The sequence below is a fragment of the Coturnix japonica genome, chromosome 3 (genome assembly GCF_001577835.2).
Source record: "Coturnix japonica isolate 7356 chromosome 3, Coturnix japonica 2.1, whole genome shotgun sequence".
Taxonomy (NCBI): Eukaryota; Metazoa; Chordata; class Aves; order Galliformes; family Phasianidae; genus Coturnix; species Coturnix japonica.
The window spans coordinates 13,808,608-13,829,987 of record NC_029518.1 but is presented as its reverse complement, the minus strand read 5'-3'; the positions used below and the strand labels follow the sequence as shown (position 1 = coordinate 13,829,987).

Below are 21,380 nucleotides of genomic sequence, written 5' to 3'. Positions count from 1 at the left end.
GGCTGGATCATGTGTCCTCTTGGCCTTTCCTTAAGCATAATCTCTTGATCGCTGTTAGAAAAAGGATTGGAGCAATACAGGATATTGGCCTGACCAGTCAGGTTTATAATCCTACAATCAAAATCTTTTCACTAGAGATCAGCTTCCCCTTATCTGGTTTGCAACCTCTTTATATGACTGGTATGAAATCAAAGCTTTCTGCGCTCAGCCTCTGGGCTGATGGTGAGCCTCGTAGCATATCCTACCACATGAATAGCAAAGAATTCACTTCCATCTGTCGTGGCTGACACTAAAGTTCTTCCTGAAGGCTAAGCTGTCCCATTTCTCCAGAGAAAAGGAGACTTGTGCCCACAAACACTAATTCTGCTTTCCGCTGTGCCTATATGGCTGGAGTCAGCCCGTGATCCTGCAGTCTGCTCTTTTCATATCGTTCACCAAATTAAAGATGACATGTCTTGACACCAAAAGGAAAGGCTTTCCAAGCACATCTCGTCAGATTACATCTTCAGTCCATCACACTGTCAACATCTTCCTACTCAAAACTACAAAAAGGACCCTTTCCCGCGTAAACAATTCCTGAGTAATGAAGACTTCATGGAAAACAGTGTGGAACCAAGAAAAAAACAAAAGGAATTGTGAGTCTGATGAAAAAGCTCAAGGGTATCATATGCTGTTTGTGGCCACCATTATGGAAAAGGCCCAGAGCTGGTCCTGCAGAACATGGAGGAGAATTGCCAACTCTCAGTTTGTATCTAGTGATGTTCATACAGCTGAGGTAGCCTCAACTAGAATTCAGACACACAAGTGTATAAACCACACTATCTTCATCTTTCTCGCCTCTCCTTCCTAATGCCTCACTGGATGCCCAACAGATCCCCCAGTTCTTCTGCCTTAGGGAGGGAGGCCTCATAGCTGGCCTTTCTAATTGCTTTGGGAGACAAAAATCTTAATATTTATTCCAATTGAACAGTGTCTCAAAATGATATTTCAGGCGATTTCTGCATGTCTGAGGGAAATACAAACTTCCTTGTTTTTTTGTTGTGTTTGTTTTATTTTTTGGTGAGGAAGGAGGGGAGGGAAGCACCACTTGTACCCATTCTTCGTCCTCTTCAGCAAAAAAGCAGAACTTAAACATTGACGTGAGCTTCCACAATCACACCAGCAAATCTCAGGTAATGCCTTTCAATGTCCAAAGAAGAAGATCTCAACGAAGCCAACAAGCAGCTGAAAACGAAGGAACAGTTTACAAAGCCCTTAGGGACTCCATAGAGACATTCTGCTCTACAAGATCCTATTTTTTGTCTTCTGCTCTGTTCATTGTTTTCAAAGTGAGCCAATGATATTGGAAGGTCATCAGGGAGCTCTGGTAAGTGAATTTAATCCAGGGCTTTCCCAGGAATGGGAGAAATTCCTGTAGAGTTTACCTGGAACCTGTACACTAAACAAGATCAACACAGAAAACTGACAGGTCACGACTGAAGAAGTGAACTCAGCAAGATTCACCAGAGAGCACTGGGCTAACAGGCTATAAAGCGATAAAGCAATCTTTCTGTAACAGGAGGCAAGGAACAGCAAAAAGGTATCACAGCACTTAGAGAGGAAAGAGGGAATCAGCTCGCTCAAGATCTGTCTTATCGCTCTTGCTCTGGAAAGCATCAAGTACGAACAGCTTCTATCAGAGGAGAGCTTCATTTTGCCTGTTACGGTGTAGAGCTACTCTTGGCTTCATCACTTCAGAACCTAAGATTTGGGTTGGGATGAAGAGGAAGGGGGAAGGAAATCAATAAGTGGGCAAAGGTGGGTACCACTTCATTAGCAAGAACCTTAGGAGGTGTCAAAATAGAAGCACAGAATCATTAAGGTTGGAAAAGATCTCTAAGATCATCCAGTCCAACAGTCTACCCATCCCACCCTGTGCCTAGTAAACACATCCCAATGCTCTACGGTTCTTGAACACCTCCCATGGTTGGTGACTCTACCACGTTCCTAGGCAGCCTGTTCCAATAACTCACCACTCTTGCTGAGAATTATTCTTTTTCCTTAATATCCAATCTGAACACCTATCACCAGTTACGTGAGAGAAGAGGTTGACCCCCATCTCACCGCAACCTCCTCTCAAGCAGTTGTAGAGAGCAATAAGGTCTCCCCTGAGCCTCCTCTTCTCCAGACTGAACAATCCCAGTTCCCTCAGATGCTCTTCATAAGACTTGTGCTCCAGACCCCTCATCAGCTTTGTTGCCCTTCTATATATTTTCTTCCTCCTTTCTGCAAGGCCAAGGACACTGACGGGGATCTGACTTGACTCTTGCTAACTATCCCAAGAAAAAAAAAACAAAAAAAAAAGTATCCTTGAGATCAATTCTTACAAAGACTGATCTATAAGGAAATGGTAACTCCAGTGTTTGCCTTCAGCAGAGATAAAAGCCTCTTTTGAAGAAATATTACCATAAAGCAAGCAAAAAGCACAAAGAACGTAGAAGCTACAGGAATAGACATCACATACCCAAAGAACATCACACCTCCAAAGTTTCTGATCTCAAGTGCAACAGCATGAAAATGTGTGTTATGAATTGGATGATGGATGCACACAAAGGAAAAAAATCACACATAACAGGGGTTGGAACTCAATCTTTAATGTCCCTTCCAGCCTAACTCATTTTACAATCCTAATCTGCACTTAGTGTACTGAGAAGTAGTCTCAAGAGAGGGTAGAGGAGTGATATGTGGTCATGGTACTGAACCTGTACTGATGCACACCGCTCTTTAGTCACGGCACCTGTAAGGGCACGGCACCCAGCAGCTTTAGTGCTGAGGCTAAAGGTAGCGCTTCCACTGACGGTAAAGGAATTGATATGAATCACACACAGAATCACACACAGAATGACCCGGGTTGGAAGGGACCTCAAGGATCATGTAGTTCCAACCCCCCTGCCTGGCAGGGCCTTTACTAGATCAGGTTGCCCAGGGCCCCGTCCAACCTGGTCTTGAACACCTCCAAGGACGGGGCATCCACAACCTCCCTGGGCAGCCTGTGCAATATGCTGCAATAAAACTAGGAAACCCTTCCTTCCACCAGTCGAATGACCTCCTCCTTGCGAGCCAAGGGAAATTCAGGTATGCAGAAGCAATAGTGGCGCACGGTAGGTTGGGGCTGCCAGCAGCACTCAGCTGCCCCCACCGACACCCCAAGAGCAGCAGCAGCCCCACCGGGGGCTACGGCTCACACAGCTTCAAGGTCACGGTGCTGCCACGCAGCAGCCAGCGGGTCAGAGCCGGGCGGCTCTCGGCGTGCAGGGGATGTGGAAGGGCCGCAGGCAGCACCGGCACCAACTTGGGAACCGCAGGCAACGAGGGCACGGAGTCTCCGTGCTGAAGGGCTGCAGCAGAGCCGAGCATTGAAACCTCTCAGAGAAGAGAACGGCTGTGCGGCCACCCGAGCACCAAAGAGTTCTCCCCACATAACACAATGCCCGGCCCCCTCCGCCCCCCACCCGGCCCCGCACGACGCCCGTGGCCCCGCCGGGCGCCGCATCCCCCTCCCTCCCGCCCTGCCCCTTCCCAGCGGCCCCTCCCGCGCCTCGCCCTGATCGCAGGCACCTGCTGGCCCTACCCGGGCTCATCCGCCGCGCTCCGACCTGCGGAGCCTCTTCCTCCGCCGCCCCGCGCCCCCGGCCCGGCCCGGCCCCTCACCTGGGCCCGCCCCGCCTCCCCCGCCGAGAGATGGCCGCGTCCGCCTCTGCACTGCAGCTGTCGGCACGCTGCTCCCCCCACTCCCCCGCCCCTCTCGGCAGATGGTTCGCCCCACCCTATCCCGCCTTCCCATTGGCTGCGCTCCGCCGTCATTTCTCGTTCAGCCCGCCCACCGCCCCGGGGCACGCCGGGAAGCCGAGTTCTCGTGTCCGGCCCACTCCCGTTCAGCAGGCGGCACCGGGCGGAGGGGCGAACTACAGTTCCCACAACACCCCGCGCGCAGCCCCGGAGCGGCCCGGCCCGGTGCGCCCCGTACCCCGCGTCTCCCTCACGGCCGGAGCGGCGCCCGCTCCCCGCACAACGGCAGCGTAGGCCGCCGAGCCCCGTCCCGGCGCTGCCCTGCCCCGCTCACCTGGCCCCGCCGCTTCTCGCTGCGGCCTGTGGGGGCAGCTCATGCCTCGCGTCCTCAGTGCGGCTCGCCGGGCTCGGGGCCGCCGGCACCGGGAGCTGCGGCTGCGGGGAGGAGGCGGGACGGGCCCGGGAGCATCCTCCACATCGGAGCCGCGGCGGGCGGCGGGATTCGCCCACAATGCACCGCGAGCCGCACCGCCAGCATCAGCCCTGACATCACACGAGGCCGCCCCCGCCCCATATAGACGGCCCTAAATAGGCAGCCCCTATAGGCGGCCCCATATAGACGGCCCCGCACATAAAGGGCTGCTAAAGCCTCACGGCTGGGGCAGGAGGTCATCCCAGGGCACCTCCAGAGAACATGTTCCTATACAGTGGTACTATGAAGCTCTGGGAGCTGCCATTGAGAAGTGGTATTTGCAGCTCACGGTATATGGAACTCCCCATCAGTTCACCCTGCATCAGTGCTTGTGGAACTCCCCTGAGCTCGTAGCACCTGCATCAGTGCTTGAGGAGAGTGCAGCGGGAGGTGCTGGCGTCTTCTCTTGAGTAACGAGTGATGGGATGCGAGAAAATGGTCTCACACTTTGTGGGGTGTGGGAGATTGATTAGACATGAAGGATTAATAGCAGGACACGGGGAAATGGTTTTAAGTTGAAAGAGGGGAAGATTATAGGTTGGGAGTTTAGGGGAAGTTCCCATTTTACTAAGGAGAGTGGTTAGGCCCTGAAACAGGCTGGCCCAGTTGAGGTTGTGGAGTGCCCCGCCCTTGGAGGTGTTTCAAGACCAGGTTGGCGCCCTGGGCAACCTGATCTAGTAAAGGTGTATGTTTGGTTGGCCCTGCCAGGCAGGGGGGTTGGAGCTTCATGATCCTTGAGGTCCCTTCCAAAACCGGGTCATTCTGTGATTTGATCTGTAATCTTGCTCCATAGATAGAAGGCGTCGAGATCAGATAGTCTGCGGGCTGGGCTTGCACAGGGCGGTGGTGCAGTGCCATCCATAAGAGGTGTTGGAGAGACTGGGAGAAATACTGCAACTTGCAAGACATTGCTTGGTGATGGGACTCAGTAGGTTAATGATGGTTGGACTTGGTGATTTTGAAAGTCTTTTCCAATCTGGATAATGTTCTGATTCTATGGATGAAGCACATCTCAGAGACTCATTTTTGCTTTCTACGCAACTCACTTGGAGGGAAGGAAGGAGATCGGGACCGTTCTTATACCACCAAGCAGCCCAGCTGGGCTGGGAGATTAGATGCTCTCCTGGCTGGATTATGTCTGGGTTGCATTGATGGCAACCACAACTTTCTTGGAGGAAAAAGAGTCTGAATTTGTGGGTGGAGGGTGGTCTACTACAGCACTAGGAACATAAAACCTTGTGTTGGAAGAAGAAAAGACAGTCTTATATGGAAGATAAGCAGAGAATGGCAGCATCCCCAGGAGATTTCAAGGTCCATAAATAAAACAACTAGGTTTTCAGACCAAAGAATTTAATTCCACGCTCTTTCTTTTAGAAAACACTCCCCTCCTTGTTTTGTAGAAGGCATCCGTCTGAAAACCTGATTTATTCATCTATTTCTTTACTTATTTTTGCAGATCAGTAGTTGTGATGGAAAACTTCGGAGCAACCCTGAAGTCAACTGGAGGAGCGGCTGCCCGTCCTGCTATCCGGCACAAGGTGGCACACGTGCTATGATTCTAACTTTGTTACCCACAAAGAAACAGTGGCGTACAAAAGACGAGGAAGTAATACAGAACTGTTGAAACAGTGTGTCATGCTGACTTTACAAGGAAGTTAAGGGTGCATTAATTCTTGCGAATTACTTATAAAACGCAGCTGGAAATGTCAGAATTGACAGGGATCCAAATGCTAATAAAATTGATATTGTTTACCTAGATAACATCTGATTATATTCTTTGGGTAGGAAAAGTATTGGGACAACACTGTCTGTCTGTGTACTGCCAGAACAATCTCAAGCTTAGCATGAAGAATAGGTTGAAGTTGCTGCTCCTGAGCATGCAGTGTGCTTTGTCCACCCAAAACCTGGAAATTAGTTGAGCTGCCATTTAGGAAAAGCTCATTTGACTTGTCTTAAGGAATAAGACACATATTAATACGAGCTTTGCAGTGTTGTGCTGGGAGGACCAGACTAGATAACGGAATTAATAACCTGCAAAGAAGTTCATGCCATACACGGAGTAGGTCTGTGTTACCTGCTATAGGATCTCACTGGTGAGGGTCGGGATTTAATGCGGTTTCCCCAGCCAACCTGGCGCTGGGACTAAATAGAGTGAACAAGCGCTTTGATGCCAAAGCTGGGAGCTGCACAGTGCGGAGGAGATGGGAGGTGGAGGGAGCTGATCCTCCCCTCTGCTCAGCGTTGGCAGCCCGCACCTGGAGCATCAGGTCCAGCTCTGGGCCCCCAGTACACAGACACAGCAGAGCCCAGCTCAGAGTCCACCAAGGTGATGGAGGAGCCGTGGAGTCTCCTCTTGGAGGACCCTCACAGCCGCCTGGCCGTGGGTCTGTGAGCCCAGCTCTGTTCGTAGGGTCCGCCGCAGCGAACCCCGAGGTGCCGTCCCACTCCTCCGCCCCGTGGTATGCCCGCACGGCCGCCCGCTCCCGAGCGGTTCTCCCGGCCCGTCCCCTCCCGGAGGCGGGGGTGTTCCGGGGGTGTTCCGGGGGTGTTCCGGGGCCGGGGCGGCGCCGCGCCCGGCGGGGCCGAGAGCAGCGGGGCGGAGAGCGGCGGGGCCCCGACGGCGGAGCAGGGCCGTGCCCCATGGCGCTGGCTGCGGTCCGCTCGCGGGTTCTGCGCTCCTTGAGCCGCCCCCCTCCCGCCGCCCGGCGCTACGGCGGCCCCGCTCATCTCCCACCCGGCGGCTACGGCGCTTGGCAGGAGCGGGCGGCTCGCGACCCCGCCGCTTTTTGGGCGGATGCGGCTCGGGGGGCTCTGCGCTGGGACAGCCCCTTCCACACGGCTCGCGAGGCCGCCCCGGCCGGAGCCGGAGCTCGCTGGTTCCTGGGTGGCCGCCTCAACGTGTCGGGTAAGGATCCCGCGGCCGCGCATCCCTACCCCTGCGCCGCTGGGGCCGCCCTGGCGGCGGCTGTCGTTCTCCGTCCGATCTGTCCAAGTGCTCCCCGTGACGTCGGGCTCTCGAGCTGGGAGAGAAAACGGGACGTCTGTGTCAGCGGCAGAGCTGATGGAGGGTGGTGTGCAGTGCTGCGTGGAGTAAATCTTGGCGGCGTTGTGAAACAATCAGAAATGAGAAAGTTGCGTTCCCAGTCGGATGGAGTAGCCCAGCGCTGGGTTCAGGGGCTGCAGTGCTCCACTTGCTCGGCCAGAGACACCTTTCATCAGGAACCCCTCCTGAAAGACCCCACTGCAGCTTATGCACTGGTGCGGAGAGAATAGAAAGGGACAGTGTGGGTCATGCTGCTGTCACGCTCAAAGAACGCTCCTGAAATACAAGGAGCCAAAGCCAGCACCTAGAAACAAATTTCTTCAAGACCTGCTTCTTGTCAACAGTTTCAATGGAAGGCTGAATGTGAAGGGAGCTGGAGGCTGGACTCTCTTTTTTCCTCGCACCTCGCTTGATGGTGGGGTCTTTCCATAGGGATGTGCATTTGTATATGTTTTTTAACTTTGTTCCCTTGGAGAGCACTTGAATGAGTAGATTGTAGTTCAGTGGTGCAGAAAATGTAACATAGCCAGCCAGCCACCTTGCTTTAGAACAAAAGAGCAAACACTGGGTAGGAGGAGTCCCACAGTGAGGGTTCCTGGCAGTGGATCCCAAAGGAGTGGAGGGGTTGGCAAAGCCCTGATCCCAGCACCCAGCGGTGGAAGGGAAGTGAGTTTTTAGCCAGACATCTTTTCAGTGGTTCCTGTTGCAAAGGTCCTGGCTGAGCACTGAGACTTTTTGGGATTCGCTGTTTCCTCAATAGGATGGGATCTGCACCTTCTGGATCCTATGTGAGTCATGTATCTGGTGATCATAGAGACATAGAACCAGTTGGGCTGGAAAGGACCTTAAAACCCAATCAGCCCCAGCCCCTGCTATGAGCAGGGCTGCCTCCCAGCTCAGGATGCCCAGGGCCACATCCAGCCTGGCCTGGAGCACCTCCAGGGATGGGGCACCACAGCTTCTCTGGGCAGCTGTGCCAGGGCCTCACCACCCTCTAATTTCCCTCTATTTAAATCTCTCCTCTTTTAGTTTAAAGCCACCCCCCCCCTTGCTCTATCACCACCCGTGTAAAAAACTCTGTCCCCCCCTGCTTATAAGTTCCCCTCAAGTACTGGAATGCCTCAATGTGGCCTCCCCAGATCCTTCTCCAGACTGACCAAGCCCAGCTCCCTCATCCTGCCTTTACAGGAGAGGTGTTCCATCCCTCTGAGCATCTTTGTGTTACTTCTTTGGACCCATTCCAGAAGCTTCACGTCTTTCTTGTGCTGGGGGCCCCAGATCTGGATGCAGGACTCCACCTGGGGGCCTTATGATCTCGTTGAGTTGAGAAAATGTGGCAGCACTTCAGATCCCTGATTCAGAGCATCCTGCACTCCTGTCTCCAGGCATAGCCAGACTGCAGTTGGATACCTGTTCTACTGCTTTCTACTTGGGGGACCTTGCAGTGAGAACCGGAGAAGTGTGAGATTCAGCCCTTTTGGGCTTATTACATTGTAACTCCTGGCCAGGGAAAGACCCCAACAAGCTTTTGCAGTCCAAAACCATGGTGTTCTCAGGAGGACATCTCATCAAAATGAGATGTTTCTATGTGCTTTTCCATGCATTGTCAAGGGGGTGAGGAAACGTCTGGAGAAACCATTAGAAGGAAGCAGCAGGAGGCGGGTCACACAGTTCTATTTTGCAAAAGAAGTGAAAGCACTTGTATGGTCAGGAAGGAAATAATAGCATTTGGCCTTGTTTCACCTGCCAGCTCTCCCTGAGCAAAGCGTTACAATACTCACTGGGCTCAGCTGGGTCTTGCTGTAACACAAACACTCGCTGAAAGCTCAGAGTGCTGCTCACAGCTAGGAAATGCTGCGTGGAAAACAAATCCCTGTGAATGCAATTGAAAGTAACGTGTTGCAGTAGCTATGGGTATTGCTGCCATGGGAATGGAGGTGGGAATTGCTAAAGGTCTCAGAACAACCTGCAGCAGAGCTGACTTCCTATCAATGCATGACAGAGGAAAGCAGTGTGTAATTGCTGAAGGCATTCCTGACGAGAGCTTTTGTCCTCCCTTGTTGTTAGATGACATAAGAAATGATTTTATCTCCTTTGTTTTTTTGGTATTGCTGCAGGAATTTATATTAAAAAGTAAAAGACTTTCAACAACAGATGGGCTTTTATTTTCCCTGTATTTTTGAGATTAGCTGTTATTCTTCTAGTGAGATGTGCTGAATTCTGGCAGCAGTGTATCTTCTGTTCACCTTCGGGGGCTCATTTTCGCAGGGCTGTAGATCAGCTGTGATCTCAGAACAGCAGAAACAGACTCCCAGGCTGCAGTTTGCTTATGCTTTACAAATGTTGACAGAACAATAGGCAGCTTTCATTGCACTTAGTTCATCTGGAAAAATAAAATCCTTTCCCCCTGGTATTAATATCTCCAGGAAATACGCTCTGAAACTCAGCACTTTCAATAGGGCTTTCTCTGATTTGCACAGCAGTTCGCCTGAGTGGTTTTTAATAATTGTCTCTTGAAATATCCTTACTGCCTTCATGAGAATATAATGAAGTACATAATCGTCACTTAAGCTTGGAATTAGTACTTTACAAGTCTAATCTGTAAACAGTGGGCATGTTGCTGCTGAACACAAAGGAGAGTTTCCTGAGTGGGTTCTGTAGAAGTTTCCTTACGGTGGGTGCCGTCTGTCAGCTCACCCAAACATCTCACACGTGGTTCAGAAGCCACTTCATATGGTAGGTGGTGTAACACACAGCTGGAGGTTTCCCAGAGGGGTGGTGGTTGCTCCATCCCTGTAGACTTTCAATCTGAGGCTGGATCAGGCCCTGGGCAACCTGATCTAGCTGTGCATGTCCCTGTTCATTGCAGGGGAGCTGGACTAGGTGACCTTTAAAGGTCCCTTCCAACTCTAAGTATTCTAAGATTCTATGATTCTTAGATGTGTAGATGTCTATACTCCATGAGTTTACACCGGTTCCTAAAGTTTTAGATACTTTCAGTTAATGGAAAATCAGCTCTTTCAATGATAAATGTTTTGCCTGAGTGGTTAATAGATAATTCAAATGATGCAGTGCCACAAATGGAAGCTGGGGAAGACAAGGCTGTGAGACTGATGTAGTGAATTGCTGCTCTGAAGAGGAAAACCATCAGAAGAGTTTCTTGTCTTTGTGCTTTGTTTAAACCTCTGTTTTCTTACAGTAAATTGCTTGGACCAACATGTTGAAAAGTCCCCAGACAGAGTGGCTTTGATATGGGAGAGAGATGAGCCTGGAACTGCAGTGCATGTCACATACAGGTATGGCACCTTCTCACAATGCTTTACAGTGCCTGGCAGTGTGGTGGGATTGGGAGAAGGGTTGATACTCCGTAACTGGACCTCTGTGAAACTCTGCATTCTTCCACCATAGTCCAGCATGTGAAACATGCAGTTGGGGCATTGCTGCCATCTTGGAGTATCATGATGGGATAGCATATGAAAAAGATAAGGCACATTCCCAGTTGGAAATGATACTCTTCTTTGGTTTCTTTATGGGGAAGGCTCCCTGTTCTTAGAGTCCTATGTAGTGAATGAACTTCTGGGAGGCTGAGAGGTACAGCAGATACACATTAGTGACAGTTACTGGAAGTGCTTCTATAGTTTGTAATGTTTGCTGGAAAATGTCGGAAGAGAAAGCATATTTCTCTTCTCCCTCCTATGTGACCTTAATTAGGAGAAATACCTGCCTGTAAAAATGCCTTTTACATCATCTGTCTCTGCAGTCAGATGTTTCCCAGACTTCTATGTTGCTCAATGCCTATTTCAGGCAGTTAGATGCTTGATCAGAATCAGAAAGCAGAAGCAACATACAAAGTCCCAGCATCTGATTTCTCTACAAAATACTCTGCAGCATGTTGATAGTTGGGATCTGTGGAACTTTTCAATTATAAATAGCTCCAGGTGCCTGTTTTCCCTTCAGCATTTATCAAAGCACCTGAAAACATAATGCGTTAGAGTGAAGCTGGTCAGCAGGGAGAAGCAGGAGTGCAAATAACTTTGAGAGGTTAGAGTACCATACAATCTGTTGTAACCAACTGGGTAGCTTTCCTAAACCTTTGAGTTTTGTTTTTGGCGTGTATGTTGTATGAACTCAGATGGAATCTGGGGTTTCTCCTGAAGTGTGGGGTGGTGTACATACTTCTACAGCTGTCTTCATGTCTCATGTGTGCAAATGGGAGTATACTGGGTGGGAATTGGGTGTGTTGTGTAGTGATTAACCTAGAAGAGTGGCCCATCAGATGGTAGAGCCTCATTCAAGGCAACTCCAGTGTTCCCCTTAGGCTGTGCTGCTTGAAATGTGTTGAGCTGCTCTAGATCCTCAAATGGACTTCTCAGGATCACCAGAAGAACGAGAAACTTTTTCTGAACAGCAACAGAACCATTTTTCTCTTGGCCCATGGCATTCAAAAAATGAACTTGAAGAAAAGCATATTTTCAGCCTGTGGATTTGTGATGCAGTGGCTTGAAGACAAGCAACATCTTGCTTTCAGTAGAAGGGATAAAGGCCTCCATTTGCCTGTACATCCCCACTAACTGCTTTACACGCAGTGAGCAAAGAGCTCAAAGATCTGGGGCTGTGCTGTGAGTCAGAGTACATCTTTATGCATGGTTGTTGGCAAAGTGGGTTGTGTTTATGCAACTGAGTTTAAGGGCTCTTTGTTACAATTGGAATTCAAACATATCCTTATTGGCAAAGATACACAAAGCCTTGGGTAAAACACTGTAGTTTTATTGAAATAGTGATAGCTATTCTTACAAGCTTGGTTGTGATGAATCCATATCTTTTGTTTAAAGCCTCTGCTATAAAACTGAATTACTCCTTTGGAGAGCCCTCCTGACTCCTTGTCGTTTGCCAGACATATACCAGAGTGGCCCCAGAGGGCACGGCTGACCTGCTGGAGGGCTCCTGGCTCCGAGAGCAGCCTCAGCACCTCTCTCCTGCAGCAAGGAGGCTCAGCTAACAGATTTTACCAATCACAACCGGTGCTTGATGCATCCCAGATGCTGGAGACGTGATTAAATGGCATGAGAGCAGCAAGCTGCTTAGGTCACTGGCTCACACCATTATTGTAAATCATCTTTTTCCAATGGTGAGCTTTGCCCTGTCACTCCGGCTGTTGCAACTCATCTGTTTTCTCCTCTCTGGATTTCTTTTTCCACCCAGTTGGAATCCATATATATTTCAGTTTCTGAATGGGAGGGTGGGAGGTGTTTTTTACAGCTTTTTGCCAACAGGGTATATGTCTTTCCTGAGAGTGGGTGACTGCAGTCAGCAAACTGGAGACAAATCATGCACTTTCTTATCAAGTGGTCTGGCTAACCAACCATAAATGTATTGGTAGGACACTGGCAAAGTAGAACTTAACCTGCAGCAATGTGCTGCTGTGAGCAGAGAGCTGAACTGATTAGTGAAGGGTCCAACCCAGCTGGGAGTGTTTTTCTCTGGGCATGTTGTTGGCACCCAGGAGCTTTGAAACCTTGCAGAGGAGTTCCCAAAGGCACTGCTGAGCCTGGGTTTTAAAGTGCACTATATTATCAAGTGAGTCATATAAGCAGGCAGAGTTCACTGCTGGAGCCGCTAGGCCATAGCCCATGTAAGCTGAACAGAAGGCAATGTTAAATGACAGTAGCTGAAGCTATGCCAGGCCTCACCCTCTCTGATACATTTTTTCTCTTCTAGCTTTCTTATTTGCCACAGTATACACAATGTAGCCATCTGTGAGCAAGTGTCTTTCTTGTGTTGAGTTGCCCAAAACTGGATGCAGTACTTCTTGTGGTGTCTCACAAGATCAGAGCAGAGTGCAGAATCACCTCCCTTGACCTACTGGTCACACTTCCTTTGATACATCCCAGGATATGGTTGGATCTGTGAGCTGCGAGTGCACATTGCTGACTCATGTTCAAATACAGAATGTGAAGTAGGGAGTAGAAAGCCAAAGCTGAGGTGTGAGAAATGAGGTTCTGAGGTAGCTTTTCAGCATGCAAGAATGTGCTGAGGAGGAATGACTGAATGTCTTCATTAGCTACATTTTAGCTATGCCTTTAATAGGCACCAATATGGGGGTTACCAAACCAGAGATGAAGTGGTTGAAACTGTATTGGCGATTACAATGGGGATGGTGGTTGGAAGGCATGTGGCAATGAAGTGTGAGAGGTGTTTCTCATTGGCAGCAAACTGTTTCCTTTCTTCCCAGTATTGCTTCGGCTTTCCAAGTTGAGCTTTTAGGTGAATCTTTTAGTGAAAAAACAAAAGTGAGGAGTATGGAGAGTTAAACTGAGGTGTTGCTCACAGTAATTGAGTGAGCAGTGAGTAGGTTTGTGTATTATTATCCTTTTGGTTAGAGCACTGACCCAGGAGGAAGAGACAGGGTTTGCTTGCAGGGTAACTGAACCTACATCTCAAATGGCACTGTCATCATGAGGTATAGAGGCAGCTTTGAACTCAGCTGCCCCACAGTAAGTCATACAGAGTAATAAAAAGGAGGCCAGATGAGGTTGTTGGGATAAGAGATGTCTGGATTTTCTTTTAAAACTAAAAGATAAATCTATTCGGTGCATTTGACTTGAGTTTTCACATAGTTTCCATCTGATTCAAACTATAGTTCCATGTAATAAACTGGTGATTCAAGAAGTACTCAAACCAGCCTTGGGACTGAGAAGCCTGAGAATGTGGCCAGTACTAGATCTATTAACTTAAACAGGCATTGTCAAAGCCTGTGTATAGCATTGGCTATACTAGGAAGATGACTCGAATTATAGAATCACTGAGTGGTTTGGGTTGGAACAGACCTTAAAGCCCACCCAGCCCCAGTACCCAGCCATGGGCAGGACTGCCCCACACCAGCTCAGGATGCCCAGGGCCCCATCCAAGCTGGCCTTGAATGTCTCCCGGGATGGGGCACCACAGCTTCTCTGGACAACCTGTTCCAGTGACTTACTGCCCTCTGAATAAGCATCTAATATCCTAGACTATCTAACCTAATCTAACATAAATGTCCTAACATCTAACCTAAATCTTCTTTCTTTTAGTTTAAAGCCCCTTGTTCTATTGCTATCAGACCATGTAAGAAGTCAGTCTCCCTTCTGTTTGTAAGCTCCCTGTAAGTACTGGAATGCCACAATGAGGACTCCTCAGAGCCTTCTCTTCTCCAGGGTAAACAAGCAGGAAGGCTGCTTCCCAAAGAAGGTCTTGATGCAATATTTTGGACATAAAAAGAACTACCTTCCTTTGTTTAGAAAGCCTCAGGCTGTTTTGCTGTACTGAAAGATGCTATCAGGTTTCTCAGAAAAATGTTTCTGCCAGGCAGGCATCTCTACAATGTGGAAGAGGACTGCCATGTGTCTGTCACTGAAGGGTTTTTACTGGAGTCTTTGTTCCAGACATTGAGCAATGGGCTTTGGAAATACAGGCGCCACTGTATCTGGGGAGGGATGTGAGAGAAATGAAGTCTGGTATTCTCCAAACAGAGATATCATGAAGACTGGAGAGGAATGTTGCATCTGTTAGGTGAAGCAGAGCTGCTGGAGGCTGCTGGAGGGCCAGTCTTGTAGTCACTGTGCTGAGAAACGATGATGTGACAGCTGAGGAGCAAAATGTGATGAATCTCTGGAAGAGAACAGTGTTAACACTCAAAATCTTGTCTATGGACAGAAATAATCCTTACAACAGAGTTGCTGTGTGTTTCCCTGACACCACTTTGCCCAGCTCCAGGTCTGTGTTTCTGCTGCTGACCATTGAGCTTGTTCCCAGCACTGCCAGCCTGTGCTCTGGCTCTTGCTACCCCATGCTTATCACATCCCATGTGCCCAATTCTCAAGGCCTCTGTTACCATACCAGCCCTCTATTTCTCTGAGTTAGCGTCATAAAACCATAAAAAGATAAAGAAACATTAATAAGTCATAGTTTCTTGGTAAACTAGAAGAGCTGCTGTTCAGCTCATTCACATGAAGCAAGGCTGCCAGAGCAAACCTGGCAAGCTTAATTCCTGAGGTCTTGCAAACCATGGCTCAGGAGGAGAGCAGCTCTGCAGCAGTGTGATCATTGCTGAGGGAGTTCTATGCAGTCCAGCCTCTTCCTGCTCACGTGTTCTGCTGGCACATGCTCTGTAAAACTCTTGTATGTGGTGCTTATTGTATCTTCTGCACCTTGAGCATGTGTGTCACTGAGTTAAGATAGAATTTCCCTCTGATTTTGACCCATCTCTGTAGAGGCAAAGTAAAACCAGAGTCGATACAGATCTGATTGATATACTGTTGCTTCCCAGTTTGTTTTGTCTGGCTGTATTTATGTGACATTCATATTCAGCAGCTGTTTGCCTTTACACCTGCAGTACAATGGATAGGTTGAATTTGTCCACATTTTTAGGTGAAAAATACATTTTCTGAAAGCAAGTCCAGAATGCTCTTCTATTTTTCATAGTTTTCTCCTTCCGTACTCATGTTCATGAATGTATCTTCCATCTCCTGACCTGCTGTCTATGCTTTGTCTTAAAAACTCCCTTTCTTGTTACATGTTCTCCTGTGCAAGCAGCTGCCTCGGCTCCTGGCTTCAACTGGTTGCTGATTCCCCTGTCTCAGCTCCACCCTGATGCTTTATCAACCAGAGTGCCTGTATATGGAGAGCCCTGTATATGGAGACCTGCTGCCCTTGCTCTTTAAGATCAGCTCATGCAGAGGAGCAGTCAGTGTTGTGCATTAACTGACTTCACAGTTTCTCAGCTTTCTCTGCTCATAGAAGCTGAGTACTTCCTTCTATCGTAGAACATTTCCTTCTTCCAGCTGTTTGCTCTTCTGAGCCCCTCCCAATTTCATGTAGGCCTGCATTCAGGCAGCTGGCCCTCCATGGGGCCCTCTGTTTGCCCAGCTTCTTGGTCACTTACCTGCATCTCTCCTGTCTGCTCTGTGCACAGAACTGAAATCCTTTTGAGAGCATTGCTTGGGATGTTGCCACACTTGCTTACCTCATGCTTTGAAGAAGTAGCACACATCTGCTCCAAGCTCTTTGACTACCTCTATCAAAGCCATAAAATCATAGAATCATTGGAGTTGGAAGGGATCTTCATCTTTCGTCATCTAGTCCAACTCCTCTGCAATGAACAGGGGCATGTAGCAGAAGCTAAGCAAGGATGCCTCACTTTGCACTATGCCATAGAATCCAAGGTGACAGTGCTTAGCTCTGTTCAGCAGCTGGTGTGTGTTTTGGGTAGGTGTCCTGTGCTTCTAACACACCCATAGGGTTTGAGTGGGAGTTCACTCCTTTCTTGAGTGCAGGCTGGCCATTCTGGATGGCACTGCCACTGCTTTTCTGCCAAAGGTGGGGCAGTGCTGGATGTCAGACTTGCTCTTGGCCTTTTGTGTGATGGAGTAATTTCAGTGTCACGTTGGGTAGCAGCACAATGCGAGGAGGATAAAGGCAAGGTTTCTTCCTGCTCATTTCAGTTCTCTGGAACAAGATGGGTCTCTTCCACTCCATTCTGCAGTGCACTGTGCAGGGTGCTTATTCCATCTTGAAATGTGTGTAGGAACAGTACTGGGAAAGTGTAACCTGCTCACATTTAGTAATTGCCTGCCCTTGGAAAAATAAAAAATAAAGAGTTTCTGCTGTCATGATCACCAAGCCCTGAAGAAACAAGTGAACCTCTGAGTTGCTCAGAAAGGACACTCTACCCAGAGCTCTTTGATGTTTCTGTCCATGAGAAAGAGGATGCAGCTCTTAAAGCACTTCCCCATGTTCTGTTACAGATAAGTGTTTTTTGTTTTGCTTTTCACAATTTCTTGTCTGGAGCTCATTGCATTTCCTGCTTCCTGTAGCAGAAGTAGATCAGTTCATGAACTTAGGAAAAGCAAGTAAAGTAAATGCAGCTTAGCAGGCTGTGTCCTAGGGTAGCCGGGAAGGCTGTGCAAGCTCATGAAGCACTTGGAAAGAGGTACTGAATGTGGTACTTCAGAGTTATGTTAATCTCTAGTTGTGAAAGATGAGGATGAAACTCAGGGCAAAGCCACTCCATATCACCATTCTATAGGGTTGCAGTCTCTCTGTTGTGGCAGCTGTTGCTAGCTGCTGCCAGAGATCAGGTATTGCATGGTATGAACCCTAGCACTGAACGTGTCTGCCATCTCAATGAGTTACTGTGCTTCAGGAGGGATCTATTTATGGAATGCTGCAAGAATAGTCTTAGAATAAATAACACAAAGTGCCATGGCTGCGATTCAAGGCTCATTTTCCTCATCCTCTAAAGGACAATTGTGGGTGGTATCTCTTCAGCTATCACTGTATCTGTCTTTGTACTGTGTTTACCGCTGTGCTGCTTCACTGCTCCTTCAACGCAAATGGAGTTTTATCCTTAAGTTAGTCTCAGCCTTTGTTTTTGTTAATGACATTTCCAAAGTAGATCTCTTGTATTGTGCCCATTTCCTACATGCATTGATTTTAAAAAGGAAATGATTTTTGACTGACCAGAACAACATTTCTTTATTTCCAGCTTAACCAACAGCTGAAAACTGCTTGTTTATTTGTTTGCTTGCTTGTTTTTCACAGCTATGACCAGTCCTGGAAGATAAGGATACATTGGGAGGCTTATGCTTTGCTGTTTAGTTGGGCATGGGGACCCCCAAGTGTATTTACTCACCACAGTTTGTACAGTCCTTGGTGGAATAGCTTGCAGACCCCCAGCCATCAGCAGGTGACAGGTTGTAGATGATTGTGCTCAGGAATAGAAGCTCTTTCTCTCTTCTGAGCCTCAGTGTTCAGTGAGGTCCTAGACCCAGAGGACAGCGTTTCCTGGCATACTCTGGGATTCTTCTTGGAGCTGGTAGCTGGCACCAGTCAGTGTTCCTCACTGCACTGAGCACTGGCTTCTGAGGGTACTGCTGCAAACACACAGAGCTGTTCAGTTCATGACAGTGACTGCAGGTAAGCCTGCAATTGTGTTATTCTCCATGTTATTCTCCATCGCGTGAAACACACAAGCAATTTCTTTCCACAAACTGCATTTTGTTGCACAGAGGAATGCTTCTGCTGTTAAGTTAGTGGGCTGCAGTGGCAAACACTGTGAACTGAGCCTTTGTTCCTGTTCTCAGTGTTCTGAGTTTCTTTCTGTGAGAAGCCGCTGTGGTTTTACTCTTGAGAGGGCAATATCTGATCTCTGTTAGGCAGTTCTGCTTAGTGGTATAATAGGGTGAGACAACCAACTGAGAATTCACATCACTGTCAATCCTGCTCTGATGAGTCTTGTGAAGCCTACCGCATTAAGGCCTATCTCAGGACTTAATTTCACTTCTCTTTTCCTTCTTTAGGCATGTAGAAGTCTTGTTTACCCTTGTAGTTTAAAATCTGTGTGCTATGAAGCAATTTCTAGCAGTTCCTTCACATAAAGTAAACAGAGCTGGGAATCTTTTGATGGCAGTTTCCATTTTGTCTTGCATTTATGTCAGCAGTACAGCACAAAAATGGCTGTTAGGGAGCATCCTAAGGAAGGCTGCAAGAATGGAGAAAGGTCTGTAGGACAAAGTGTTTGAGGAGCACGGAGGCTGCTGGGGTTGCTCAGCTCAGAGCAGAGGAGCTGAGGGAGGCCTCATGGCAGCTGCAGCAAAGGTTCTGCCCCAGAGGGTGGTGGGCCCTGGTGCTGGAGTTCAAAGAATACTGGGACATCACTCTTGGACATCAGGTTTGGGTTTGGGTGGTGCTGTGTGGAGCCACAGGTAGGACTCTGTGATCCTTGAGGGTCCCTTCCAACTTCTTTCCGCAAGGGCAGGAGCAGTCTGACTGCAACCAGATCCCAGGCCATTTCAAGGTGCAGAGATTGGCATGCCTGGTACCTCAAAGGTGACAATATACAGAGACACAACACCCCCTTTAGCTCAAATTTATCCTTTTTTTTTGTCTGCCTGTATAAAGCAGGTTGTGCACTCATGTGACAACATTGCTTCTGTGCTACAGGGAACTTCTGGATCTGACGTGCCGTCTTGCCAACACCCTGAAGAAATACGGGATACAGAAAGGGGACAAGGTTGCCATCTATATGTCCGTGTCTCCCCTGTCTGTGGCAGCCATGCTGGCTTGTGCCAGGATTGGTGCTGTTCACACCGTGGTCTTTGCGGGATTCAGCGCAGAGTCCTTAGCTGGAAGGATCATGGACTGTAAGTAGCTACAGACTGGGGAACAAACCCCTTTGGTGCTAGACACACTCCATAACATACCTTTGTCCAAATTCTGTGTTTTCTTGACAGAAGAATAGGTTCCTTCTCAGCTGGCTGGATAGTTCACTTTCCTTTGCAAAGTATTATGAAGAGCCTTTTCCTTAGTGGCAATATCTTTTGGCCTTACTTTTAATATAATACTTTATAAATTACTTAACATTCACTCTGTTCTGGGTTACTTCCAGACAACAGAGAACCTGGGGGGAAAACCAGAGCTTAGGAATGTGGCCTGATTTGTTCCTTTGAAGCATAGTTGAAGTGCTTCTCTGATCCCTGTGTGGAGTGCTGGTTCTGCAGTCTAGATTGTGATGCTGTGATTTACGTACAGCAGTGAAGGGTTGGCAGTCTGCTCCCAGGCCATTAGACATGGTATTGATACAGAGAGCTGTTCTTAACCCAAAGCAGTTGTAGTGTGATTACAGGGAATGCTGACAATACAGCAGAAGAACAAAATGGCAAGTGGCTCATGTTCTAGCTGTTACATCAGCTTATTTATGACTAAACCACCATTTTCACGTGGTTTTTATTTTTGTTGTTGTTGTTTAATTTATATCAAATCTATTCAGAATAATCACATGTTCTGGTTATCCCTCACTTCTGGCCACTTATATGGAGACAGTAGACTAAAGAATCACTTTTCTGCATCTTTCTATGGAGCTCTGTAATTAATGTAGTGTGATCGAGTTTGAAGCAGTCCGTCAGGGTGCTGCTCTGTGCTGTGGCAACCAAGAGGTTTCCCACCAAGGTATAGGTGAGTTTCAGAAGGCTGCAAGTATCTCAGGGCAGGATAATGCCTCCGAGAGGGTGCTGAGTATAGTGCTGTTTGATTTGGAATGGACAGTTATATGCAGTCCCAAAGAGAGGATGGCAAAGGGGTAAGGGAAAGGTTGCTCACTAAGGCCTTTTGGAGTTGTTGGAAGCTTTTACACTGGTTTCAGCCTAGAGAAGCTGTGAGCATGTTTAACATATATGACTGGGAAGGATGTTCTGCAAGTTGCCTGACAAGTAGAAATTGATGCATTTAAACTGGAGTGAATGATACTTAGCCAAGTGTTGGGAAGGACTTTGTCATATTCATAGCAGACACTGGAGTAAACTGTTGACGAAGGAGTAGAATACCCCACACTGAAGTGTTTTAGGCAGATTAGACTGTCAGCAGTGTTTTAACACTAACCAGCCTTGCTCTGGGGGGGACAGGATGGTCTAGATAAGCTCTGGAGATTCCTGCAACACCTACTCTGTGTGTGTCAGGTTTTAATTGCTTTTATCAGTCACTGTTTTTGATTCACTTAAATTCCGAATACATGTTGCACTATACATCATCCCCCAAACTAATGACATCTAATTAATGACAATTAATCTGCTCACCATGTACAGATTGGAAAACAGGCTGACTTGTATGCTGTTTTTCTCTCTTTTTAGCCGAATGCAAAGCAGTTATCACCTACAACCAGGGAGTCAGGGGAGGCAGAATCATAGAGCTGAAGACGACGGTGGATGAAGCTGTAAAGAACTGTCCAAGTGTCAAACATGTCTTTGTGGCACAGAGGACAGATAACAAAACCCAGATGGGTGACCTTGACGTTCCTCTTGAAGAAGTATGTGGATGCTGGTAAACCTTACCCATTTCCCTGCTGTTTTTCCATGTGATGTTTATTCTCCTGCCTTTATGCTGCCTCTGAAGCAGGTTTTGAGTTTGTGCTGCTCTTCCTGTGCACCTCATTGGCCTAATGGATACAGCTGTGTTACAGTGGCAGCATTTCTATATCCTAGTACCCACCTGTATGGTTGCCCACTGGCACTTTGATTAACTCCTTTTTTTCTCCATTTGTGCCTTTTGGACCCGAGCTGTGCAGACATA

General features: G+C 48.1%; 1 protein-coding gene across 1 annotated transcript in view; it reads left to right on the top strand.

The window, feature by feature from the left end:
* Nucleotides 1-6,837: 6,837 nt before the first annotated feature.
* The window catches only part of ACSS1 (acyl-CoA synthetase short chain family member 1), a 29,499-nt gene continuing 14,956 nt past the window's right edge, over nt 6,838-21,380 (top strand). The window contains exons 1-4 of the mRNA XM_015857095.1: nt 6,838-7,145; nt 10,483-10,579; nt 19,260-19,459; nt 20,942-21,117. Coding sequence (XP_015712581.1) covers nt 6,881-7,145; nt 10,483-10,579; nt 19,260-19,459; nt 20,942-21,117 — 738 coding nt within the window. The 5' untranslated portion in view covers nt 6,838-6,880. The remainder of the gene's footprint in view (nt 7,146-10,482; nt 10,580-19,259; nt 19,460-20,941; nt 21,118-21,380) is intronic.